Source organism: Corvus cornix, chromosome 6, assembly GCF_000738735.6.
Source record: "Corvus cornix cornix isolate S_Up_H32 chromosome 6, ASM73873v5, whole genome shotgun sequence".
NCBI classification, from domain to species: Eukaryota; Metazoa; Chordata; class Aves; order Passeriformes; family Corvidae; genus Corvus; species Corvus cornix.
Genome location: NC_046336.1, coordinates 29,058,673 through 29,082,075, shown reverse-complemented (window position 1 = coordinate 29,082,075; position 23,403 = coordinate 29,058,673). Strand labels below are relative to the sequence as shown.

Below are 23,403 nucleotides of genomic sequence, written 5' to 3'. Positions count from 1 at the left end.
ATATACAGAGCTTTAGCTTCAGCTGCATACGGATAATAATCAGCTCTATTGACTTGCAACTGTAAATAATCAGAAACCAAACTGTCTTCAAAATGATAATGTTTATTCCCAGTAATAAAAAACTCCCTGAGCTTACTTCTACAAATCATGTCACCACAGTCTCCTGTTGTACTTGGAAGACTTGTGAATAAAGGTGTGGGTGTTAAATGAAAATACTGGATCAGGCTTTTGCCTACTAGATTAATTTTTTGAAATATATTCATAGATCCCAAGTTTAATTAAAAAAAAAGAGAAAATGAAAGACAGATGGTGAACCCATTAGAATACCCTAGGGGTACCTTCAAGCAAAAGCAATTATTTTATGCTTACTTTGTAAAACTAAGCTGTCTCTATCCTGTGAAAGAATAGAATAGCCATGAATTCTGCAGTGCTAACTAAGTGTTAAGCGTGTCTGAAAACAAGGCATGGTCCATTACAGCCAGCTCTTAGATCCCACAGCTTTGCTTTCGGCTTTTGCAGGCCAAGAAGTTCTTCTAGATGTAGCTGTGAAGACTGCAAAGAACCACAGACAGTAACACAACTTACCAAGCATCTTCAGAGCCTCAAAAGAAAAATTAGGAAGTATGAAGAAAAGTTTGAGCAAGAAAAAAAATACCTGGTAAGACAATAATTGAAAAGGAAAATACTCCAAAAGGGAGGCAAGGATCCCAGTGTATTTAAACATTCAAAACAATGTGAGATAGGGTATTTCTGATAAAATGAAATAGGAAAAACTTCAGCGAGGGAATAACTTTTCAGCATCTTTCAGTGTATGCAGTAGTTCTGAGACTAATTTACATTTTCTTTGGATTACCCTTGTTGTAAAATACCCATCTTTGAGAAGTGTGAATCAGTGAAACACGGCTGACCGGCTTGTGAAATAAAATGGTGCAAAAGATGAAAAGCTACTTATTCACTTTGTAGGAGTCATTTGGTTGGAAACTTGTTCTGCTGTGCAGATTCCTTCATTCAGGCAGACTCCTGTAAACCTCCAAAGCCTGGGGCTCAGTTGAAGCTGATGGCAAAAATCGGAGAAATAAAACTTGTGGGGGTTATCTGAGGTCAGTGGTGAGCACTGTGCTGGGAATTGTGCAGTATAAGAATATCAAAATGTGCCTGATGCTCAGGATGTGTACAACATGAAACAGGGAAGTTTGTGACATTTTCTGACTCTATTAAAATTAAGCAAATTATGTATTACCTTGTAATCCCATTAATAACTGAAAACTTAAACTTGTGAACTGTATGGCCCTGTGGTCATCTATGCTCCTAGGAGCACAATTTCATACCTAAACAACCCTCTAACTATGGCCAGAAAAGAAATTATTTCAGAAGCTTGATTTTACAAAACTGTTTTGCCATTTTAATTATCTGAGTTCTGAAGATTCAGTGTAAATTCACTTTAATTTGGAGGCAATTTCTAAATGCAAAAAACCCCCCTGATATACAAAGCCTTTGTTGTTTGTTTCTTTTGAAATCACTCTTGCACGGGATTTTTCATTTGATTAATTAAGCAGGTCAGTTGAAATTTTTAAAATGCTGTTTCCCAAGAGAATCCCTGTCCTGAAGCAAGGGCTTATTCCTGCAGGGGACAGAGAGCTTCAGTTACCCTCCTGGAAATCACTTAGGAACTTGACTAAAATTAGGTATTTGATCAATCCTTTTGAAGTCACTGAGATTATTTATCCAATTAGTCAGAGATTGAAACGTTCATTGCTGGGTTTTTTTGGGGATCAGAGACATGACACTGAGATCCTTGTAGCACTGTGTCACAACGGGGAGAGCTAAGCCATGACAAATTAATGCCATGATCAAGCCAGATGCTCTGCATGACACTGATAGAGTGCAGTCGGAACTCCGGACATTTTGTAGCATACTGGGGGTAGGGAGGGTTTTATCTGTGTGATCCTTTTACTGTCAGCTCCTTCTGTTTCTTTACATTCTTTCCATTTTCCTTTGCGTTCAGCCTTCGCATGGTGACAAGACTTCCAATCCTGAAGTTCTGAAGTGGATGAATGCTTTGGCCAAAGGTCGGAAGCAGCTCAAAGGTACATAATAGCTGGTTGTGTCCCTTTGTTGCTGAAGCTTTTGGAAGTGGGAGTGTACCTGGAACATTTTAAAGTCAGCTTTGTAACCTCACTGCTCTGCTTATTTTTCACAGTGTGCGGCAATAAGTGTCCCAATGGCAACAAAGATATTATGTGATATGACTTACCTTGATTCCTGAAAGCAGGGATTAAAGTGAGCCAGTTCAACCTTCATACCAAGGCTAGAAAGGGGAAGGGGGAAAAGCCATCGTCTCTCCCTCATCATTACAAACATTCATGCAAAGGGTGATGCTATTCTGTCTACTTTTATGAGAGTCTGAAACACAGAAGTTAAAAGTTTCCTTCTAATAGCACAAATGTAGGTGCAAATCTTTCTTTAAAACTGAGGATACACATCTTTAAGGATTTTATTTATTTTGATCATAAAACCAGGTCTTTCCTTGATATTAAATTTGGCCTTGAGGGTCAGGTTTTGCCCTTGACTGTCTGCATACCAGTCCATTAATGTCTGTGGGTGTATCACATGCTTTCCCTTGGGGAGTCTGTAGTCAAGACTGATTGATTATTTTTAAAGGCTATTTATAATTTATCTAATTTTTTTTTTGCCCTGTTATAAATGGATTCTCACTACTAAATAAATTGTATTATTATCTTTCATTTCTGTTCTGGATATAGCTAATAATATAGATATAGAGGACGTGATTGTGGTAAATAAAGAAATAGAAACCCATCTTTCAGTAAATTTCTTCTGGAAAGTTCTCCCTTGAGTACTATCCTGTATGATTACTAGACGAAGATGATGATTATTATTGTCACAAGTATTATATCCCCTTGAACTCTGAGTTGCAAATTGAGGAAGGGCAAATGAGAAGAAATGGCCAATACACATGGTTACATTTCTGAAAATTGTAGCTCTGACTCAACCCTTGCTTCTCCTATCCAGAGGGTCTGGCTTTCATAGATCTGCCTCACTTTCACACCCCAAATGCCTCAATCCTGTGACAACCCTTGATTTTTATTATCCTGAATAATGGCACTGCTTTCAAGTGAAGCCAGATCCATGAGGTTAACATGATAAGTACAATTGCAATGGAAAACACTCAAATGCTTGTAGGTCCTTCTTCAAGTATGCAAGGCTTGTCTATCCTTTCTAACTCTATGGGTTTACTAAAAATTACTGGTTTTCACCACAAAACTGGCCTATATCCTCAGACTGTCACAGCTAAAAAATTATGTTACTGTTTCTGCATGGATTTCAACAAATTTAACACACTTGGAGACATCAATCTCCTGCCTTGCCCAAGGTCCTTCACCAGACAGGCGTATGCTTGGAACGAAGTCTGGTTTTATGGGAGCTAATTCAGATTTTAATTCAATTTCCTTGTTGCTCTGTGCAGGTCCCTCGAGCTCCAGGGGCTTTGGCTGGGTGTCAAGTTAATACAGTCACACACTTTATCACATCCACGCAGGCGGCTGACTGGGAAGCTTCTGTCTTCTGCTGGGGTGCTCAGGTGTTCTTCTGCCAAGGAAAGTCATTTAAGAAAGTGGCTGCTTCTCCTTGTGAGGGCCACTTGAGCAACCTGGCTGGCATGGCAGTGTGGCCTCTGGAAGGGGAAGGGACAGTTTAAATTGCTCTAGGGAGCAAAAGATGTTACATGCTAAAGGGAGGCAGAATTACTTTCCTACATGTGTGTGGTACGATAATAATTGTGTGCAAGAAGCAGGAAAGTTTTGGTGTGTTTTTTCCTAGTAGTGTCAGAGGAAACTGCTTTGCAAATATTTCTATTCTATTTATTTGCCATGCAATTTGCCTTTCAGAGCTGAAACTCAGAATGTCGGAAGAGCAAAACTGTAGCTCCACAGCGCCCCAAAGAAATGAGCACAGTGAAAGCAGTGGGACCTCTAAAGAGGCTGGCACACAGGAGGCCACAAGCATGGAACCAGCTCCCTCCGTGGAGGAAACCATGGACAGTGTGTTGAGACGACTGAAGGAGAAAAGGCAACACTTCAACCTTCCTGAGACTATTAAGGTATTTAAGAAGCATGGCTGTTCCCTCAGAACTTTCTCACCTGAGGCAGATACTGGTGTGTGGCTGGCTCAGGGTGTGCACATCCTCTGTCTGCTGGCGCTGCAGTGCATTTTCTCTGTAGTGAGGTGGGAGCTCTAGTGCAGCTTCCTGAAGTGACTCTTCTGAGAAGAGTTGCTCAGGTGCAGAGGTGCAGAAGGCTTTTTCAAGCAGTGCTAATCATTTTTTGCTCAGAGATGCACATGTGAATCTGTTTGCCAGGCACTGCTGGACCCTGCCAGCAGTGTGAGAGACTTGAGGCTGTGTGCCCAGAACTGCATATCCTGGTGTACTGAAGATGGTGACAGCACAGGCACCCTGAGTCCACAGAAACTGTGTGACTAAAAACATTCCTGAAGATATTTTGATGATAAAGGTCCCCTCTCAGCTGAGAAATGCTAAAGCCTCTGCACAGTCAGTAGCATGCACTGAGGTGACAGGGACAGCACAACCACCCAGACTGCTTTGCTCTCCTGACCTTGTATGTTTGTGCTGATCCTGACTCTGCTCTTCCACGTTCTCAATTTCTCTTCTGAATGTAGGAGTAATAGTCTGTGAAACGTGATTGCTTGGCTGGGAAATTAGTTTTTGTTTTAAAATTAGTACATATATTAAAATTTAGCTGTGCCTTCACATTCCTGGCACACTATAGGGTTCTCTAAAACAATACGTACCCCCCAAACCCCCACTTTTCAGGGGGCTGTTTTTGCTGTCAGATGATGTTGCTGTTCTGATGCCATTACAGCCAAGCAAGACAATTCTGCCCTCAAAGGTACCTAAAATCCAAATGTTGACAGTAAGGTCTAGACTTTGGCTGGTGAACAAAAAAGGGGAAGGGGTGAGAGGGTGAAGAATTAAATGCTAAACTATGTGAGAGCTAAGAAATTATTCGGAGTGGATTTCAGTAGCAGAGCGTACCCAGCAGAGATAATTTTTAATTTTTGTTTTGCTTCTATTCTTGGTTCTTAAACAACCAGTTGCTAAATAAAAACCAGGACTGTGCATAACAATGCCATGCTTCTCAGATCTTGAGCTCTGCATACATGACTGATTTTTCAATTGTTTCTTTTTATATGCTACTTTTTTATAAAGAAAAATTAAATTGAAAAAGAGTTTCATAACCAGAAAACAAAAAAAGGCAACAAAACCTTGCTGTTCTGCATATAGTCCTAAAATACCAACAGTGCAGACTGTAGGATAATATTTTCAGTCATTAATTTTTTTTTATTAATGGAGTGAGATCAGATGACACCAAAACAGATGCCTGTGAGGAAATCCTGTCCAAAAAACTTTCTTATAAAAGTAAGTTGGGTGTGGGTATCTGTCCCACTCATTTTTCAATTTTTTGGACTTCTGATTTTCCAAGAAAACCTTCTAAATCTGTGATATAGCAGCGCTGACTTGAAATGTTCTCACAGACAATGAAGCAATGTAAATTAAATGTTTGCACATGACAATATATTTTTTTTTAAAAATCTTATTAATTTTCTTCTTGTTTTCTTGTGGAGAGAACTTGTGTTGTGAAAACTATCTGTTAGCAAAGGTGCTTGGTAATAGTTATCCAAAAGTGCTGGGGAACAGAGGCTTGAGCAGGAATAACATGAAATCAATTTGATCTATTTCAAAATGGTATATTTTAGTAGCTCCCTAAGCATAACATTAAAAAGATTGGATTTTGATTATGAGTCATCCTGGACTTTTGGGGGAGAGTGAGATTTGTGGCACTAACGATGTGAAATGAATCAAGGATATCTGTGGTAACAGCAAAGATCAAAGGCTTCATTTCAGCTACAAACAACTTTGTTGTTACTGTAGATATATTTTATGTGCAACATTTTGTTTTCTATATAACATTTAGATCCTGCACTAGAATCTGAGCTAGATTAATAGTAAGCTAAATAGCAGCTAAACGTTTCTTTTTTGATATGTAGTTATTTTGAGCAAAGATAGCATTTCCATAACAGCCTGCCAAGTTCTCCCCTGAAGGTCACTGTGGAAAGCCTCTAAAGCCTTGCTGAAACACAAATGAGAGAATGTGTGTCCTTAGAAAGGTGCAGAGTAAAATCCCAGTATGTCTAAAGAGCACAAACCACAAGATCTGAATAGGAAACAGCAGAATGTGGTTTCCAGAACAAAACACCCCTCTTGCAAACAAGCCTGTGAGTAAAGGTATTGAATGAGAAGGCACAGAGAAAATTGGGGTTGGCCTGTGAATGGCTCAGTAACCCACAAAGGAGTGAGCACTTGTTACACCTGTTTGTGTCACTAGCTCCTTGTGCAGGGAGATGGTGATTTATGTAATAGCTCACCTTGGGTTTAGGTACAAGGCTTTAGAAAAAAATAAAGATTAAGAGCATGAATGTAGGAGTTCAGGAGACAAAAGGCAAACAAACACACTTCGAATCGTAGTACTCAAAAAGGTGCACCAAATCCCCCCAAAAACAAACCCAAGACCCAGCTCCCAACTTTGAATCCAGTCCGAGTGTTCGGTGGCTGGGCTGCGATTGCTGCCTCGGTGCCCTGGGCGGGCAGCAGCTCCGTGCTGCCCAGCTCTGGCTCACCAGCCCTTCCCAGCGGGATAGGCTCGGAGCTGGCCTGACCTCGGCTGACGGGAACTGGCACCGCTCTATGGAGGTGTCATGGCACTCGTCGCCTTTCTTTAAACTTTTTCTTTCTAATTTTGTGTTAAATGCTGCTTTGTTATGAGCCACCACACATCCCCTAGTGGCAGACTAAGGCCCTGGGAACCTGACTCTGTGCCTGCAGGGAAACAAAGCACTGCCTTTGACAGGGTCCAGGCAGGCCCAGCCCTCACTGGACTGTCTGTTCTTCTGTCCCCAGAGTTTGTATTTTCTGTCTGGAAAAACAACACTGAGCTTGAAGGCATAAGCATGCAGGGAACAGAACAGACTAGTAAAGGAGATAACTGTATACAGCATTTTGTGTGCCTCTGTTCCAAGTTATGAAAACCAAACTACTACCTTATCTTTAGGTGAAGTCCCCCTTTTCTTTCTTCATATGTGGCAAACTTTTGCCTTCTGTTTGAATGTTTGCAGCCTGTCCCCCAAGGCTTTTTTCAGACTGGTTCCCTTTATGTATCTGTTTTCTCATCACTGACCCACTTCACTTCATCTTCTCCTTGGCTATGAAGCAGTGTTTCTATTTAATTATCATTGAATTTTCTGCTGCTGTATGTAGCCTAAAGTCCTAAGATGTCTCAGACAATTCTGCAGTTTGTGACTCCAGCTGCCTTCTCTGATTTTGAAATTATCAGCTGTTTCAAACTTAGCTGAATACCAACCTGTCTTGAGATTGCTAATAAAAGGAGCTAATGAAATAGGCTCAAATGCTAAGCCCTGTTGAGATCGTTTCTCTTGCGTAAAATCAATATTAATGATCGCCCCATTTCTTCCTAACCATTCAGCTGCTCCAGCCTTAATAGTTTTTGAAAGAATTAACCTTGTATTAATTGCAGAACTAGCAATAAATAAACAAATTAGCTAATTTATAATACTCCTGCATTCTAGTTAGCAGCTCATCTTTTAACATGAATGACAGACGATTTTACAGTGATTAACTCATGCAGACCTTTTAGGAAAATGTGGTTAGCAGTTCTGATTAATGGCTCTGTGCTGTTTTTGCGTTTGAGCATCAAACAAAATAGGTTTTGCTCCTCTTGAAGTTAATAGCAAGGTGCTCTAATATTAGAAGGGTGTCACTTCTTCAAGGCTCGATATATTTTTAAAAGTAGGGTCCAATTAGTGAAAGCATTTCTCCAAGTTGTCACTAAAAGCTGCCTCGTCATCAGCTTTCTGCAGAAAGGTCCCCTGTATGTGTGTGCCCCCGAGTCCAGGGTTCTTCACATCACTTCATCTCCCCCACACCTCTGAACACTGGGCCCTAGTTCAGGCAGCTCCATTGTGATCTGGCAGAGACTGTGGGAAATGACATTCACTTCATGTGCTCCTTCCTTGGTGTTCTGGCCCAGGTGAAATTACGCAGGTGTCAGGAGCAGATCTTGCTGGGGAAAGGGAGGAGACAAATACCTGTTACATGGTGTGCTCCCCACAGCAGACACCTGTACAAATACTGGTCATTCACCAACACTGAGAAATCAGTGTTCTTTTGGTACCAGTGATTCATATTGCAATTTTTGAACAGATATAAGCTATTTACCATGAATGGGTTGGGTTTGCATTGCTGAATCTTTCTGTTCTATATTCCTTATCAGCCAAGGCAAATCTATCTCTCTTTCTTAATGAATAATTAAAAAGTTGAGGAATGTCCTCTCTGCATTCTTCCATGTTTCTGAGTACTTTATCTAGAATGGTGGTTGTTCTCATTTTTTGCAACTAAACATATTTAATATATACGTAATGTAATTTTGGACTCTTTTCTTGCTAAATTAATGCCAAATCCCCATTGACCTCAGTGCAGACAGAAATAGAATTCATTATTAATGTTTATCTGGGAAGAAGAGATTATTAAACAGATATGTACCTGTACCCATGTCATGAAATCCTGACTCACAATCTTATAAATAACTTTTTCAAATAGGATATGACAAAAAAGCAAATGGCTTTGGAAAAAATCAATCTTCAGAAATGTCTACTATATTTTGAGAGTATTCATGGACAACCTGTAAGTATGCCATGGAAAAATAGATAAATTAAAAATTATCTAACATCTCTAACCAATATTTTTGGACTGGTATATTAAATATATTTAGATGAATTTTACACAGTTAACATAATTTTAGTTATTTCAAACTAATTTTCAGGTTTAAATGTTATTGCCTGATACTGATGAATTTGGTTTATATGTCAGAAATTAAAGTAAAATAAAAAGTGGCTCTGTATCTCTCTTCATGATTGAAAAATGCAGGATTTGATGATTAAGTTGGAAGATTACATATTCACAGCAGATTGGCTCTGCTATCATGTATGATTAGAATGCTTATCAGCTGAGGAAGGTTTTATATAGGGCACCATCCGAGACATGAACTACAAAATCACATGACCTGACATATGTGTTTTGCCTTTACTACACAGCAGGACTTAAACTCTTAATTAAAACCACTTCAAGGGACTCCTTTGCTGAATGTAGATGCAAACCAAAAAAATGCCTTAGTTGGTGAGATGATGATTTGAAAATTTGTCTACACAGCTCAGGAACTTCTTTTTGATATCACTGTCTGTATTCTTGTGACTGTCTCTGTTTCTGGATAGTAGTAGTTGTGGTAGAGGAAAAGGGAACTGGACCAGCATTTGTCCAAAAATATGTCAGCTGTTAAAAGTATGATCTGATTCTGATCCCATTTTTGTTCATCTTCTTTGGGCTTGGAATGAGAGCTGAGGGATGGAGTGAGTATACAAGAAGGGTATGAAGAACTTATGCTTCCTAAGAAGGAAAACAAAAAAGAAATTATTTGTGCTATGTAGAGGTAAGAGACTTGATTCAGAGACAGAAAAGAGAGTACCAGGGCACCTTTGTAGCACAGGGTTCAGAGAGGATGTTTTTTCTCAGGGCTGAAGCAGCTCTCTAACAGCAGCACTGAAACACAGTGGAATGTGCTGGGGCTGATACGTGCCCAGCTGATGTCTGGTGTGGCTCAGCACCATCTTTATCCAGACTTGCCTGAACAAGGCCAGAAAGAGGCCACTGACCAGGTTTAAAGCAAAACCCGATCTATTCTGGCTTGTTTGGCATTCCCTGGAGCCCTTATGTGTAGTAGTTAAATGGAACATGACGCCTGGGGAAGAGAAGTGGCCTGGCTGGAATGGGCAAGCCCTAACACTCTGCAGTGAAGTGTGGCTCTAGAAGTGGTCCCTAAGCACTCCATCAGCCAGACACGTGCAGTGACACCACTCTGGGTTTGCCTACTGTCCCCCTTGCTCCTGCTCACCAGGCATTTGTCTGTCTGAGCAGCTCTGGGCTATTGTCTGTGCTGTCAGCCAGTATGTGTCTCTTCAGACCTGCCATGTGTTCACTCATCTGAGCGGGTACACCTGGGCCTCTCTGCAGTGCCAAGAATCAGTGAAATTGCACCCAGAGGGTGCTCATAGGTGTGGGAGCTGATGAGCAGAGGCTGATGGTGGACAAGTGTGCACATGACCCTGTCTGGACATTTCATCAGGGAGGAAAATGTTACTTTGGCGGGGGGAGGGGTGTGGTGGTGTGGTTGGTTGGTTGCAGGGGTGTTGTCTTGTTTTCTTTTCCTTGAGGAATTTGCTAATTTTTTTTCCCCCCTTAATGCAGTAAGTCAACCTAGACCACAGCTAGTTTCCCTAAGGTTTATTTTTGTATTTTTGAACATTTGTGGCTGGACCAGGCTCTTAACACCTGATTTAAAATAATATTCTCTTCCAAATCCATGCTTCAAGTGCTCATGGAAGACTTAGAACAAAGTAAATGAGCAGATGGTAAATCCCAGCTGTGGAAGGCAGCTCTGGTGAGGAATGCATGGAGCAATCCTGCGTGGAGCCAGCCCCATGTGCAGGCTGCAGAGCCGTGTTCTTGGCACTCTCCATCCCGCTGGGCCCATGAGTGTATTGTCCCAGGCAGGCTGAGGCACTCCTGCTGCTGTCATCACAGCTAAGGAGGTGAGCTGGCAACGCAAGGCACAGCAGCAGCACATCTGAACTCCCACTGCTCTAGCAGCAGCCTCAGGGAGAGAATAATTTACCCTCTGCCTAGGCAGTGTGGCTCAAGAAAGTGAGGAAACCACACTGGGTATTCTCCATTAGAAAACAGATTATCATTTTCTTTTTTAGAAATTGTATGGATTAAATTACAGTTCCCATGGAATATCTATGGAAGCAAAATACACATCTGTTCATAGTCTTCTAATACCTTTTTCACTTTTACAGGAGAAATTAAGAACCTTTAAAATTTACTTTTTTTTTTTTTTAATTTTTGAGGGCAGTGTTTTGTTATGATTTCTCTTTAGGTAACTAAGCAAGAAAAGAGTCTCATGAAGCCTCTTTATGACAGATACAGAATTATCAAGAAACTTCTTGCTGCTCCATCTTTGATCACAACAATTGTAAGTTGGAAAAATTCACCCATTGTCAAGGAAACATACAAAACACTGTGTTTGATTTGTACCTGTATGTCACTTTGGCAGCAATAGAACTACTGATGTCCAAAAAACTGCTCATAGGCTAACACAGGGTATTGATATTTCAAACAGAGCAAATGTTCTGTAAAATGCAACTTCTATGCATGCCAGAAGTTCCAATGTACAGCAGCAGTTTCTGAGGCACAAACTTCAGTGGGCTGGGTAAGACACCAAAGGCTGGCATTAGTTTTCCATCGTGGCAAACATCTGCAATACAGAAGGAAGCCTCTCTCTTTCCTTGAAGGACTCTGCTGTCAATATATCTAACTTCTATATCTTATCAACAATGCTTTTATCAATTATGTAGCATGTAAATGCAATTTGTAGTACTTTAATAATATATTGGTGTAATGGAATAGTACTGGTCTCATAGTGGGTGAAGGCAGTGGAATCCGGCTACTTGGAAGTTAATTAGCACGTCTACCAAAAATACTAATTTAATAGTAAGTGGGGCTAGGTTGATTTTAAAAATTATTATTATTTTTTTAGATGACAGTGTAACTTTACATTTCTTTGAAAAATCCCAGTGCAAAGCTTTACACATTTACAGATGGGTATTTAATTGAAAAATTTCTCTGAAATTCCTTAGTGTTACTTGTGAGGAGCTTTGCCCTATGGCATTTTTATGTTTAAGCTTTCGTTTCAATAGCTCAAATTTTCTTCTGAGGATGGAGGAATGTGAGCAAGACACCAATATCAGTCTATTTTAGTAGTTAACGTTAGTAGCTATAAAATTGTGGAATGTCTCCCTCCAACTCTTTTTGCAGCCAGAACATCTGGATACAATGCACGCTGTAGATGGTATATAAGAGGAGTGCACGTTCCAGCCAGACTGCACTGCTTACATAAATACAGAATGTTAGTTAAATCTTTGCCATGTATAAGGGCTTTTGGGCAGACAGAAATAAGTTGTTGGCTGGAGATACTCGGGAGCAGGGCCAACTTCCATCCTTTTTACTCCTGGTGGGCAACACACAGTAACCCAGTGACCCCAGGAGTGCTTTCATGAACAACCTCAAGTAGACCTAGTATAATCTGTTTCAATTAATACATCCAGGAAGTCAGATCCTAATTCTTTATGTTGTCATACTATTAGCTGTAAGTGTTGTAATTTAAACAATTAATTTAATAATGTTTTGCATTTCCCAAGCAGGAGGAGGAAGACTCAGATGAGGACCATTCTCAAAGCAGCCACGAGTTATCGTCTGGTCCAATGTCTTGCTTCCCTGTTGAAGAGCACCTGTGTTACTCTCAGGAGGAGAGTGAGCCTGTACATATTTCACCTCTCGATGAAAAGAAAGTTTACAGGCAGACAGCCTTGTCTATGTCCAATTTACATGAGGCAACAATGTAAGTTCTCTCTTTTTTTTCTCGAAATGTTTTAAAACATTTCATGTATACTTTGTAAGTGAAATATGAGCCATACCTGTTGCATAAGAATATTCTATACCAAAGGAGTGATTCAGTGTTTTCTTATGGGAGAAGGAGATTCATTGTTTGGGCAGCATACCAGTGCTTTGAGCTGTTTATTCAAAAAGCTTTGTGCCAGCTCTAGGAAGAGAAAGGTAACTTGTTGAAGATTGTGCCTTCCAGGAACAGATATGTTCTCAAAGCTTAGGGGATGGTATCTTTCTTTTGTGTTTTGATTGGGATGTCTTAGATGCATAAATGAAGCTAACTAGAGTCTAACACAATTGAGAGTAAATAAAAATTACTTAGATTCCTATGTAACTCAACTATGTGTGCAATAGTTTGCTCATAAATAGTGGGAAGATATTTTCCATGCATTTTGTTACTATGCAAAAAAAAAAAAAAATTACCAGGAGCAAATGTCATAACAGAATTCTTTCTTTGCTTAAAATCCTTTTTCTCTGAACACTAGCTAAAACATGGCCTCCAAAAATGATGCTTCTGGGTACCACTAGCCTTTCCACTGCATCACAGTAATGATTGGGAACAGCTGCAAACAGGAGCAGGGCTTGGATGTTGACTTTAATTCAGTTACAGTATTTCCTCCTGTGAGATGCTGAGCCTGTCAACTCCATTAATTCCACAGAGATTTAAAGCCACTAGCACGACTCGGTCCTAAATGCTTCTCCTCCCCTGTAGACCAGAGTCTCTGCCTTCACTTTATTAGAAGGGCTGGAATACCAGTAAAACGGAAGGAGCACAGCTGTGTGTGGAGTGTGGTGGAATGTCTCAGGGCTCTGGTCAGTGCCTGCCATGGCCCCAGAGCAGAAACTCTTTGCTACCCAAATCCAAGGCTTTTGCAATCCTTCCAAGCAAAATGGGGCTTCATGTTCTTGTCTCTGTTTCACAGGCCTGTTCTGCTCGAACATCTCAGAGAAACAAGAGCTGATAAGAAGAGACTTCGCAAGGCTCTTCGAGAGTTTGAGGAGCAGTTCTACAAACAGACAGGAAGGTAACTCAGCAGCTCAACAGAGCCCTCTCTTATCCCCTTTGGGTCCTGGGCAGGGGTGTTTGTCTCTGCGAGGGTGAGCTGGCCAAAGGGGCTTGCGCACCTAAGGGCTGGAAAATACCCTGGAGCTGTCTGGTCTCTGGAGATGTCCATCTGTCTCCCTGCTTAGTCCCTTCAGAATGTGGTCATCCGTGAGGAAAGCCTGGATTTGGGGATCTTTCAGGACATGCCTGCAGTGGGTATAAACTCTACCCCAGCACAGGATATTCCCTGAGCTGAAGGGAGGCTGCTAAAAGACTCTTTCTGAGGATGTCAGTCTGCAGGGAATACACTTGGCAGTTGGGCCATTTTTGAACAGGAGATTTTAAAAACAGAAGCCTCTGTTTCTTTTACCCAGAATAAATACTGGCCATTTTTCACTCTGTTTTTTCTCCTCTTCATTTGGCAAACCTTTTTTGTTGAAAACCGTGGAGGATATGGGCACGGATAACAGTGGTAACTGGTAACAGTTTTCAAAGCACTGTTATGATTTCTCTGCATATTTGAGAATCAAGTAGTTATGCTTCCACAGCTGTCAGGAAAGTTGTCTTGTATATGAAAACTCAGTATTTTAAATATTATTTTATTTCTGTATATTAGAGCTTTTTGGCCCTGTCAAATTATCTTTAGTCATTTAAAGTCAGTAAAAAAAATCCAATCCTTATCAGTTGTTGCAGAATTAATTTTTAAGACTGTTTCTCTTCTTACTCATAGAAAGTGATGGTGCTTTTATTTGCTTTTCATAGGAGTCCTCAGAAAGAAGATCGGGTGCCAATGGCTGAGGAATACTCTGAATACAAGCACACAAAAGCCAAAATCAGGCTCCTGGAGGTTCTCATCAGTAAGCATGATATTTCCAAAACGATTTGAAGTGAATGCAATGCTGTGATATTATTCTCTAGGGGAAAAAAAAAAAAATCCAAACAAACAAACAAATGTTGAAAAAGAGAAAGTAATTTTACAGGTCTTGGTCTGCTGCACAGTTATTTGACACACTGAGATTTTTGATGCACTTTACCAATTATAATAGCTGGGATGAGAGAGGACAGCAATATGCAAGAATATTAAGCACGGGTGAGTGGACTATAGTATATATTTTTCCTTTTGAAAAAGCTTTGAAGTGCACTGTGAGAATGTTAAGAAATTAAAAGGACATTGAAGTAATGTAGATTCTCAGTTTTACCTGCCCCAAAAGTGTGAGGAAGTGCTCTACAGGTTTTTAGTACTTCTTAGTACATGATAATGTGCTACACTTCGTTTCCAGAATTAACATGCACTATAATTAATTAGTAATGTTGGCTCTCAAGGTCTTGATTCACTAGATTAAAAGAAATGACTTGAAGTGAGTGAAGGAAAAACTCAGAACATACTCTAGCTTTCAAGACAAAGTTGCCATTCAATTCCAGTGGCTTCAAAGAAAGGTGCACAGGAAGAACCAGTGCCAGGGCTGGGAGTAGAGCAGACTGATGCTGCTTATGCAAGAAAAGGCCAGAACACAACTGCCACATGGAACTATTTTATGTTTTAGAAATGAGAGAAAGTGCTTGACTAAATGAAATAGCTACAGGTTGCTGAGAAGAGATAGAACAGAGGTACTGGCTGCTGTCCTTTTCAGTTGTTCACAGAACCTGGCTCACAGAACTTAAAAGTCAGTAAAAATAGATCAACTGCGTGCTAGTTTTGATTTCTCTATTAACCTTTGCACTTTGGTTTGCCTGACGCTATAACATTCGCTTCTCTAACTACCAAAGCTTGTTTAGGCGCATGCACTTTGTAAAATGTTGAAGTACTTCTTGTGTTATAAATTGCCACATATATATATAAAAACAGGACTAGATTACTGCATTATGCTAAGATATTTTGGATAGATGAAGTACATGGTATATAAGTGAGTGTCACAGTTAACTGATGAGGACTGCTAAACTTCTTGTTTACTGAAAATAAGGTTATAAATAGTTATTTTTCCATTGGAATTACGCATCTTTCTTAACTTTCAGAGCACCACACTTCGTAATATTAAGGAGAATTGTCACTGTTTGTGATAGGCCATTGGTGTGAAAAGTGGACTAGTAATACAAGGACTATCAGCAGGTTTTGTACTAGAAATGAAAAGCAGGGATTCTGGGAAATACCTAGCCCAGACAGAAAGGAGGGAAGAATTACTTAGAGAAGAAAAAAAAAAAGGGGAGCAGAACCAGTTGAATCATGTTTAGTGTTTTGCTCTACCTGCCATTTTGTATTGACCACATAGTATAAGCAACCTGTTTTCTATCTTGGTAAGAAGATTTTGATTTTATAAAGCCTATTATGTACCATGTTTGTATTTATGTATGTAATGGCATGATTTGGAAGATGTACACATCTTCAAGTAGTTTGGAGGAAAAAATATGAACACTAAAAAAAGGAATTTTTTATTTTGCAGCTATTTGTTGTTTCAGTGTACTGACTTAATAATTTATAACTTAACTTTTATGAATCAGAAATGGTCTTCATAAATCTGTTTTAATTAAAGTCATCTAGAGCAACAGGAACAGATACAGAGCTATTTGAAGTTTACAAACTACATCTTTGATAAGGGAAAATGATTTAATGACATATGTATACAATTGATATTAAAATGTAATCTATATATTCTATATGATTGTATAATATTTTATACAATGGTACAAATAAAATATTTTTCTATTATATTTATTATGTCAAGACACAGTTTCTGTTTTCAGTTAGCTAATATAAATAACATAAATAACACTGTCAAACAACACGTTGGAAGTGCTGACATTTCTAGGCTCTGAAATTCAAATCATGCTGCAATTACAACCTTTCATGCTCTTCAGTTATCCCAGTACTTGTTCAGTAGTTAAAATGAATGCATATTTAAACACCATTTATAAGCCGTTATTTTTATTTCGCTAAAGCAGTTTATATAGGATTTTGTTATGTTTGGCAAGAAACAGAAAACAATTTTTGCAGCATCTAGGTATAAATGGTTGCCAGAAGGAAATCCAGGATTTCTAATCATTTAAAGCATTGGGGGAACAGAAGGGAGAGAGGGAGAGAAGAAGTACTAAGAAGGCTATTGGAGATTTTGAAGACTGGTGGTTGCTTTTGGTGACAGCGGCATGTGCATGCTTCCGACAGAACCCTCTGACTATGGAAATGGGCAACAGAGGCTTGAAGGCTCCTAAGGAAGGAGGGAAGTTTTAGCGTCCAACACTGATATTGCAGGTCTTGCAGCTGGGATCTTTCTTTGCATTTGCAGTAGACAAGCTCATTAGTTGGTGACCAGTAATTTCTGCAACTGTGCCAAGGGAGAGATCCACAGGATCAGTGTAAATTACTTCCAAAATAACATCCTGGGCATGATGGTAAACCATGACCCCGTCTTCTTCATCACAGGTCAGAAATTTGTTATCTTTTATATTTAGCTGAGGAAGGCGCTGCTTACAGAACTCGTCTCCTGGTGACCCCACGGGGGCGATCACGAGGATGACGTAGTGGTAGGCTGTGTACATGCAGTAGAAGTCTCCAAAGTACAAGTTAGTATTTGGGTTGAAGAGTTTTTCAGCTGCAATCTCATACCTGTATCTTCCATAGGGTGAATCTTGGGGTGGCTTCCCAGTGTTAAACTCAGTGTTGCAGCTAAAGAAGATGCCTTCCAGCTTCCCACTGATTGGAGAGCCATGGCTGCCACTGTTATCCTTAACAGAGGGCTGCATAGCATTCCCATGATGCTCTCTACAAATGAAGGACTGGTATTGATTATTTTGTAACACATGGTAAAGAAAAAGTGGGAAGTTAGGACATCATGCTGTTTGGAAATAGGACTGGAGGGACACAAAGGAAAACCATTAAACTGAAGGCTGTGGTTAGTGTCATGGTCTTAAGACCAAGAAAATCAAGTGACATCAGACTTGGGAAGAGTGAGAATCACTCCTGCTCAAGGGGAAAATCTGCTTTTCTAGGCTGCCTTCTCTGTCAGCTGTCTGGGTATTACATGCAGGCGAAAAAAAGCACAAACAAAAAAGCCCCCAAACCACAGATATCTTTAATTAGCTGATTTGTTCAGTCTTACACTTCATTTCTAACAATAAACATATGTTGAATATTGCAAGTCAGTCTCCATATGTTGAATATACTGTTTGTTAATATGTATTTTTAGCATAGGCAGTATATAGCTCATGTAGAAAACTGCCAGTGAAAGTTATTTCTGAAGGATGCTTTTCAGAGAGATAATAGGAAGGAATGTACTGTCTGCCACTGTCTTTTTTCTCCTCAAATGATCATTTCAATTCTAATTGGTCTACTGCTGACTTCAATCAGAGCAGAGCTGGGCACAGAGAATTAGGCAATTTGGTTAGTTTCCACTTTGGTTGGTATCCAGCTTCTGCAGTCGCTAATCCTAAGGGGAAAGAAAGACTAACTTCTTTTTTTTTTTTTTGCAAACTTAGCTCAATTTCATTCCAGTGAAAAGAAATGTACAATGCACAAGTGAATTTTTAAAACCCCAAATCCCAAAGTGCACTCAGCAGCATTAGACTGCTAAATTTAGGAGACCACTCCAAAACACCCTATCTAATCCTCCTTAGCACCTGAGATTTTACGTATAGCAGGGTGTTCCCCAGGACTTGTGCCCCACACATCTCTGGAAGTGCCCCAGTGGCAGCTTTGGCTCTCTTTGCACCTGCAACCACATGATACCTGAAAGGCAACCATCCCCTTTTGCAAGCCCTGCAAACACTGTATTTGCTAGGCACCCTTAGAACAATGCCTTTAAACTCACTGATATGACAGACTAAAAATGCATGAGGCTGTGGGGCTGGAGATTCTTATATCCTTCTCTTGCTTTGCTTTTACGTTTTTTTTTTTTTTTTCTTCTTTTCCTTATTTCCTTCTTTTAGGAGAGGGGAAACTACCCAAGGAAAGACTGTTCTCTCTCTGCTTTTAACTTGCACCAGGTCCATGTAAAATGGTGCTGTGTGGAAGAAGGTTTTGCTTGGTAGCAGTCAAAGCAAACAAACTCAGTGTGTGCGTACAAAACAGCTCTAAATCAATTCAATAATATCTCCAACTGTGATTATTTTTTTTCCATTATTTGTAATCTCCTCAGCAGCACATCTTTATTTTACTCTAAGATACATTTCAAAAGTTTTCTGGGCCAGTCAAATACTACCTAGTTTTGCCTCAAGCCCTATTTCATATGCCATTGATTGGAGTGGGGGGTATAATCAGTATTTTATGACTGAAGAGATTACTAGGGAGAGAAAAACCAAAACCAAAAAACCAAAAAAAAAAAAAAAAAAGAAAAAAGTTGAATGAGCTTAAATAACCACCTGGAACCTCGGTAAACTGAAAAGTCAGGCTTCCTTCCGAGAAAGTCTGTTCCATTTCTGTGGCAAGATACTGACATCCAGTGGCCAATTAGGCTAATTATAGGTCACCCTTTCAGGGGATCTGAGCTGCTTTGTGGCACTCCCAGCCCAGGTAAGCTGCAGTGACACGAACACCCCTTCTGAGCTCACATCTCAAACCCTCCATTTAGGGGCTGCTCCTTTAGCACCGGGAACAGCTGCCTGCATGCCGATGCTACCAGAGCTTTTCCAGGCTGGGTACTAGTGATGACACCGCAGAGACCATTGGCAGGCATGCTGACAAGGAATTTTCCCTAATAGGAAGCATGTGGTTAGGGTTTTTAACATAACATGCAGAAGGGTGTTTTGTGGAAGGATTAGCCCTTGTGACTGTATTAGCCAATTTCCAATCAAAAGAGGTAACCACCAGCCAGTTACTGGTAGTGTAGCTTCCCACTGGCCTGGTAAAACACAGCTTTTTGTCTCCAGCTCACTGAAACAAACTCATCTCTATTCGTGTCGAACCAAGAAAGACCTTAACAGGAAGAAGGGGAAAAGATACAGTGTGCAATCAATTAGAGTCACATTTGGCAGAACAAAGCCAAACCCACAGCTATAAATGTACCTCAGTGGCAATTTTCAGCACTAATGAACACAAAGGCAGATACACTATGATTATACAGCTGAAAACAACGCAACAAGAGAATCAAAACAGCACAGGCATTTCCCTTCTGTGGTATGTGGTATCTAGCCCAGGACGGCAGCAGTGGTTTATGAAGTCCTCAAAGAGCCTCAACAACTGCAATTCATTCTCTACCTCCACTGAGTTTTGCACTCACTTTGAGTTTTTGTCACTATGTGCAATAAAATAATCCTTCCAAAACACAGAAGGGGAAGAGCAAGCCCATGCCCTGCAATATACAATACACTCTTGGAATAAATCAGATACCCATGAGTACAAAGTAGGAATGTTGCCAAGGATGGTGGAGTCTGTTCTTTGAAGCTGAATTGCCTGGAGTTGTTTTAAAACCTTTCCATTCTAGGCAGGTACTAGTGTGACACTCACAGAAAACTGAAATTACATGGCCCAGCAGGAGCCCCATCTCCTGATGAATATTAAAGGATAGTCAGTGCAGCAGCCTTCCAACACACTGCTTACCTCTCATCCATGTTCTTCTAACAGGGGAAGGTTACCCTGTGTGGCTGCTCCTGCTCACTCAACACATGAGCTTTGACCCCTTCTATCAAAAAGTCTGCTTTTCTCTTGTACTGACACTTCTGGCCGTGTGTGGGAGGGCACACTGGGTCTCCAACAGGAACAGGGAACCTACCTCCAGCTCTCCTGCTTTTTCATTCCAACTGAAGCATGGTGTTGCAACACTGTCTAAACATCACTCCCTCTCCCTCCTCCCATGATCTATAAATTAACATTCAGATTGCAGAGTCTATATAATTGCATTTGGCTATGGAAATGAGATGGTTGTACGTGGAGAGCAAATATTTGAGATGGAACTCATGCAGGCAAATGCCTATGCACACCATTGTACACTCCCACTCTCAGTCACCTCACTCTCAATTTCTCAGTACAATAGAAATATTTGGCTACTAAACTATCCATTATGATTACAGATACTTTAATCAGGCTGGAGGCCCTATGAGTACCTCAGTTTCTGTTTCAAAACACAGACTTTTTTTGCCTAATGGAAGTTCTGCTTTAAGCAAGGTAAAAGAAATGAGTTGTATTTTATTCTTTTCTTTCTGAATGGGCTATAAAGCATACAGACATTCTGCCCTAGCTTTAGCACAGCTGTCTCCATTTACCTGTTTTCATTACTCCGCTAATTTGCCAAAGGACTATGTTTAGTTTCTTACCTGATATAATCAAAGTATTCTTTGTGCTGATTCCGATAAAAAACAGACAGTTTGAGCATACGGCCTGCAATCACTTCAGCTTTTTCCAATAGCTGTGTTAGGTGAACTTTTGAATAATCTGGAAAGGAAAGACAAACTGCTAGCACAGGGGGCAGGAAAAACCACAACACTCTCCAAAAGCCACAGAGACATGCAGGCTGAAAATTGGGAACTTTATTACTCTTACTGAGTAATACACATCACATAATGCCCCCAGTTTTCAACAGTGGCAACAAGCAAATCAAAGGGCAGGAGCAGGCATTTGTGATTCTCCCCACTCCTTCCCCCATGAAGACTCTGCAAGCCTACAGCAACTTTCAGCTCAGGAATTCCTATGCTAGAGCTGGTTTCCCTCTATTTGGGACTGCAGCAGAGCTCAGGACTGCCCTCTCTGGCTCCTATCAGTTGACAAACTGTTTGCTACAACATACCTTGTTGTGAGCCAACAACCAATGACAGAATGAACAAAGATTGCTCAGGAACCAGCTTAAATGGCTTCCCAACCAACATGGGATTCATACTGAGCTTGCCTCAAGTCTTCAGCTTTCAGACAGGCATGCACAGTGGCAGCAGATCATGAGCATTCAAAGGAAGCCTTATAAATCAAAGGCAGGCCAAAGTGACCCTTGGGACGGGGTGTGGATGGTGCTGAGGCTTTGCAGCATGCAGAGAAGACAGAGCAGCAGAATGTCTTAAGCTGTCAGGGAGCTGCTGTTCTACCTTTTCCCCACAGGTGCTGGTAGCCAGCAACAGGCACACAAGTGGCCCTTTCCTAGCCTGGGACAAGCAGTGGTGCTAGGCACAGCACTTTGGGACAGCCAAGTTTTGCGCAAGAAAAGGGCAGTCCAGCTGCCTCTGCTTGATGTGCAAACCTTGGCACAGACAAAGCCTAAAGTTCGAATTCCAGTCTCCAGGGGTGACTATTAGAGGCTACCAGCACAGTTGGCACTGGCAGGTGACCAGCCCAGCCTGGCAGCAGAGCCAGCATTCATTGACTCCAGCCTGTGGAGATCCCTCAGCAATGTTACCTGCGGTGCAGAACTCGATGATTTCACTCCACTCCGAAACGACGTAATCGCCATCGACCTGCTTGGAGGCCGTCTGCACTGCTACCGTGTACTCTGTCCTGGGGCTCAGGAACCAGTGCCCGCGCACGGTCATGGGCAGAGGAACAGCTTTGGCCACCAGCTTCGTGGGTACATCCTGACGCAAACGGAAGGACAGAACGACACACGAGTCAGCAGTGCAGCCAAACCAATCTGCCACCCCTTCCTCCACTGTTTTTGCAGTGTAGTCCCCAGCCCCAGGCTCTTCTCTGCAAACCCGAGTTACTGCCCACAGTTTGTTGGTGCAGCAAAGTGAGCAGGGGCAGAGGACAGTGGTGTAAGGCCTGTTCTAAGAGACATGGGGATACCTTGTATGTACAAATTAATGATTTGTTCAGTGACTGTAGCATAACACTATTATATATAGCCCTAATAAATAATTCAGACTAGGGCCTTTCATGCTTAAGCATGCAAACAAAGAAAGACATGCTACGAAGAACAAAGGTATCTTAATTTAAGAGCTTCTTGTGCTCTCATTGTTTTCTTTCAGCCAACATAAACAAAATTCCTCCTGCTGTCAATCAGTCCATCTACACTGCTGCTGCTATCTTCCAAACTAAATATCAACAGAGAAAATTAAAGACATTGCAGAGTAACTACAGCTGGTTTACATCTATCAAAATACCTTTCTGTACAGGAATAGCCAGAAGAAGCCAAACAGCTTGTGCCTATCACTGAACCTCTTGCTTTCTCCCCCACTGCCCTTTCAGATCCTCTGTTTTGCTCTTCCAATATATCATAGCCCCAGGATGCAACATAGAAAAATAGCTGCTTGTTGGAATTGAAATAGTTGATTTCTGCAGTACCAAAGACTTTGGTACAGACCACCAAGGGACAGAAAAAATTGAAGAACTGGACAGTCTATGCTAAAACTGTGGGTGAAAGGACTCAGGATGGACTTGAATGATTCTCTGTAGTGTACCTGAGGAGCTGAGATAGAATGAGAAATATTTATTATTGAATATTCACCAGTAATAACAGAACGGTAAGATGGCTGCCATGTGAAAAGTGGGCACTTAAAATGACATCCATAACTGCCCACCTATAAATACCAGTCCATGATCATCTACCTATGAATACAAGCATAGCAGTCCTTTAAGGAAAAAAGGAATAGAAGAGAGATATTTTCTGGTCATGATCTCTAAGCAAGGTCTGAAGGATTTTTTTCCTTGTCTTCTATTATGGAAAAAGATCTTTCTCCTTTTGTTTACCTATCAACAAAAAATATTCTTCAGTTTCTGTATTAAGAAACTGTAAAATTAGCAGCTTGGGATATTACAAGAACTGATGTAATTGAGTGATAA

General features: G+C 40.7%; 2 protein-coding genes across 10 annotated transcripts in view; one reads left to right on the top strand and one right to left on the bottom strand.

Annotated features, from left to right (window-relative positions):
- Positions 1-16,421, top strand: part of FAM13C (family with sequence similarity 13 member C) — a 115,472-nt gene extending 99,051 nt beyond the window's left edge. For 5 of the 8 annotated variants that reach the window (XM_039553824.1, XM_010400818.4, XM_039553827.1 and 2 more), the window contains 8 exons: positions 520-658; positions 2,006-2,087; positions 3,906-4,117; positions 8,711-8,794; positions 11,103-11,198; positions 12,424-12,623; positions 13,594-13,695; positions 14,478-16,421. In XM_039553824.1, coding sequence (XP_039409758.1) covers positions 520-658; positions 2,006-2,087; positions 3,906-4,117; positions 8,711-8,794; positions 11,103-11,198; positions 12,424-12,623; positions 13,594-13,695; positions 14,478-14,601 — 1,039 coding nt within the window. In that variant the 3' untranslated portion in view covers positions 14,602-16,421. The remainder of the gene's footprint in view (positions 1-519; positions 659-2,005; positions 2,088-3,905; positions 4,118-8,710; positions 8,795-11,102; positions 11,199-12,423; positions 12,624-13,593; positions 13,696-14,477) is intronic. The other 3 variants (XM_039553823.1, XM_039553829.1, XM_039553826.1) reach the window with 2 other exon arrangements.
- The window catches only part of PHYHIPL (phytanoyl-CoA 2-hydroxylase interacting protein like), a 55,191-nt gene continuing 47,907 nt past the window's right edge, over positions 16,120-23,403 (bottom strand). Inside the window, exons 3-5 of one of the 2 annotated variants that reach the window (XM_039553830.1) lie at positions 22,022-22,196; positions 20,955-21,072; positions 16,120-17,469 (exon numbers count right to left, since the gene is read on the bottom strand). In XM_039553830.1, coding sequence (XP_039409764.1) covers positions 16,935-17,469; positions 20,955-21,072; positions 22,022-22,196 — 828 coding nt within the window. In that variant the 3' untranslated portion in view covers positions 16,120-16,934. The remainder of the gene's footprint in view (positions 17,470-20,954; positions 21,073-22,021; positions 22,197-23,403) is intronic. The other variant, XM_010400817.4, reaches the window with a different exon arrangement.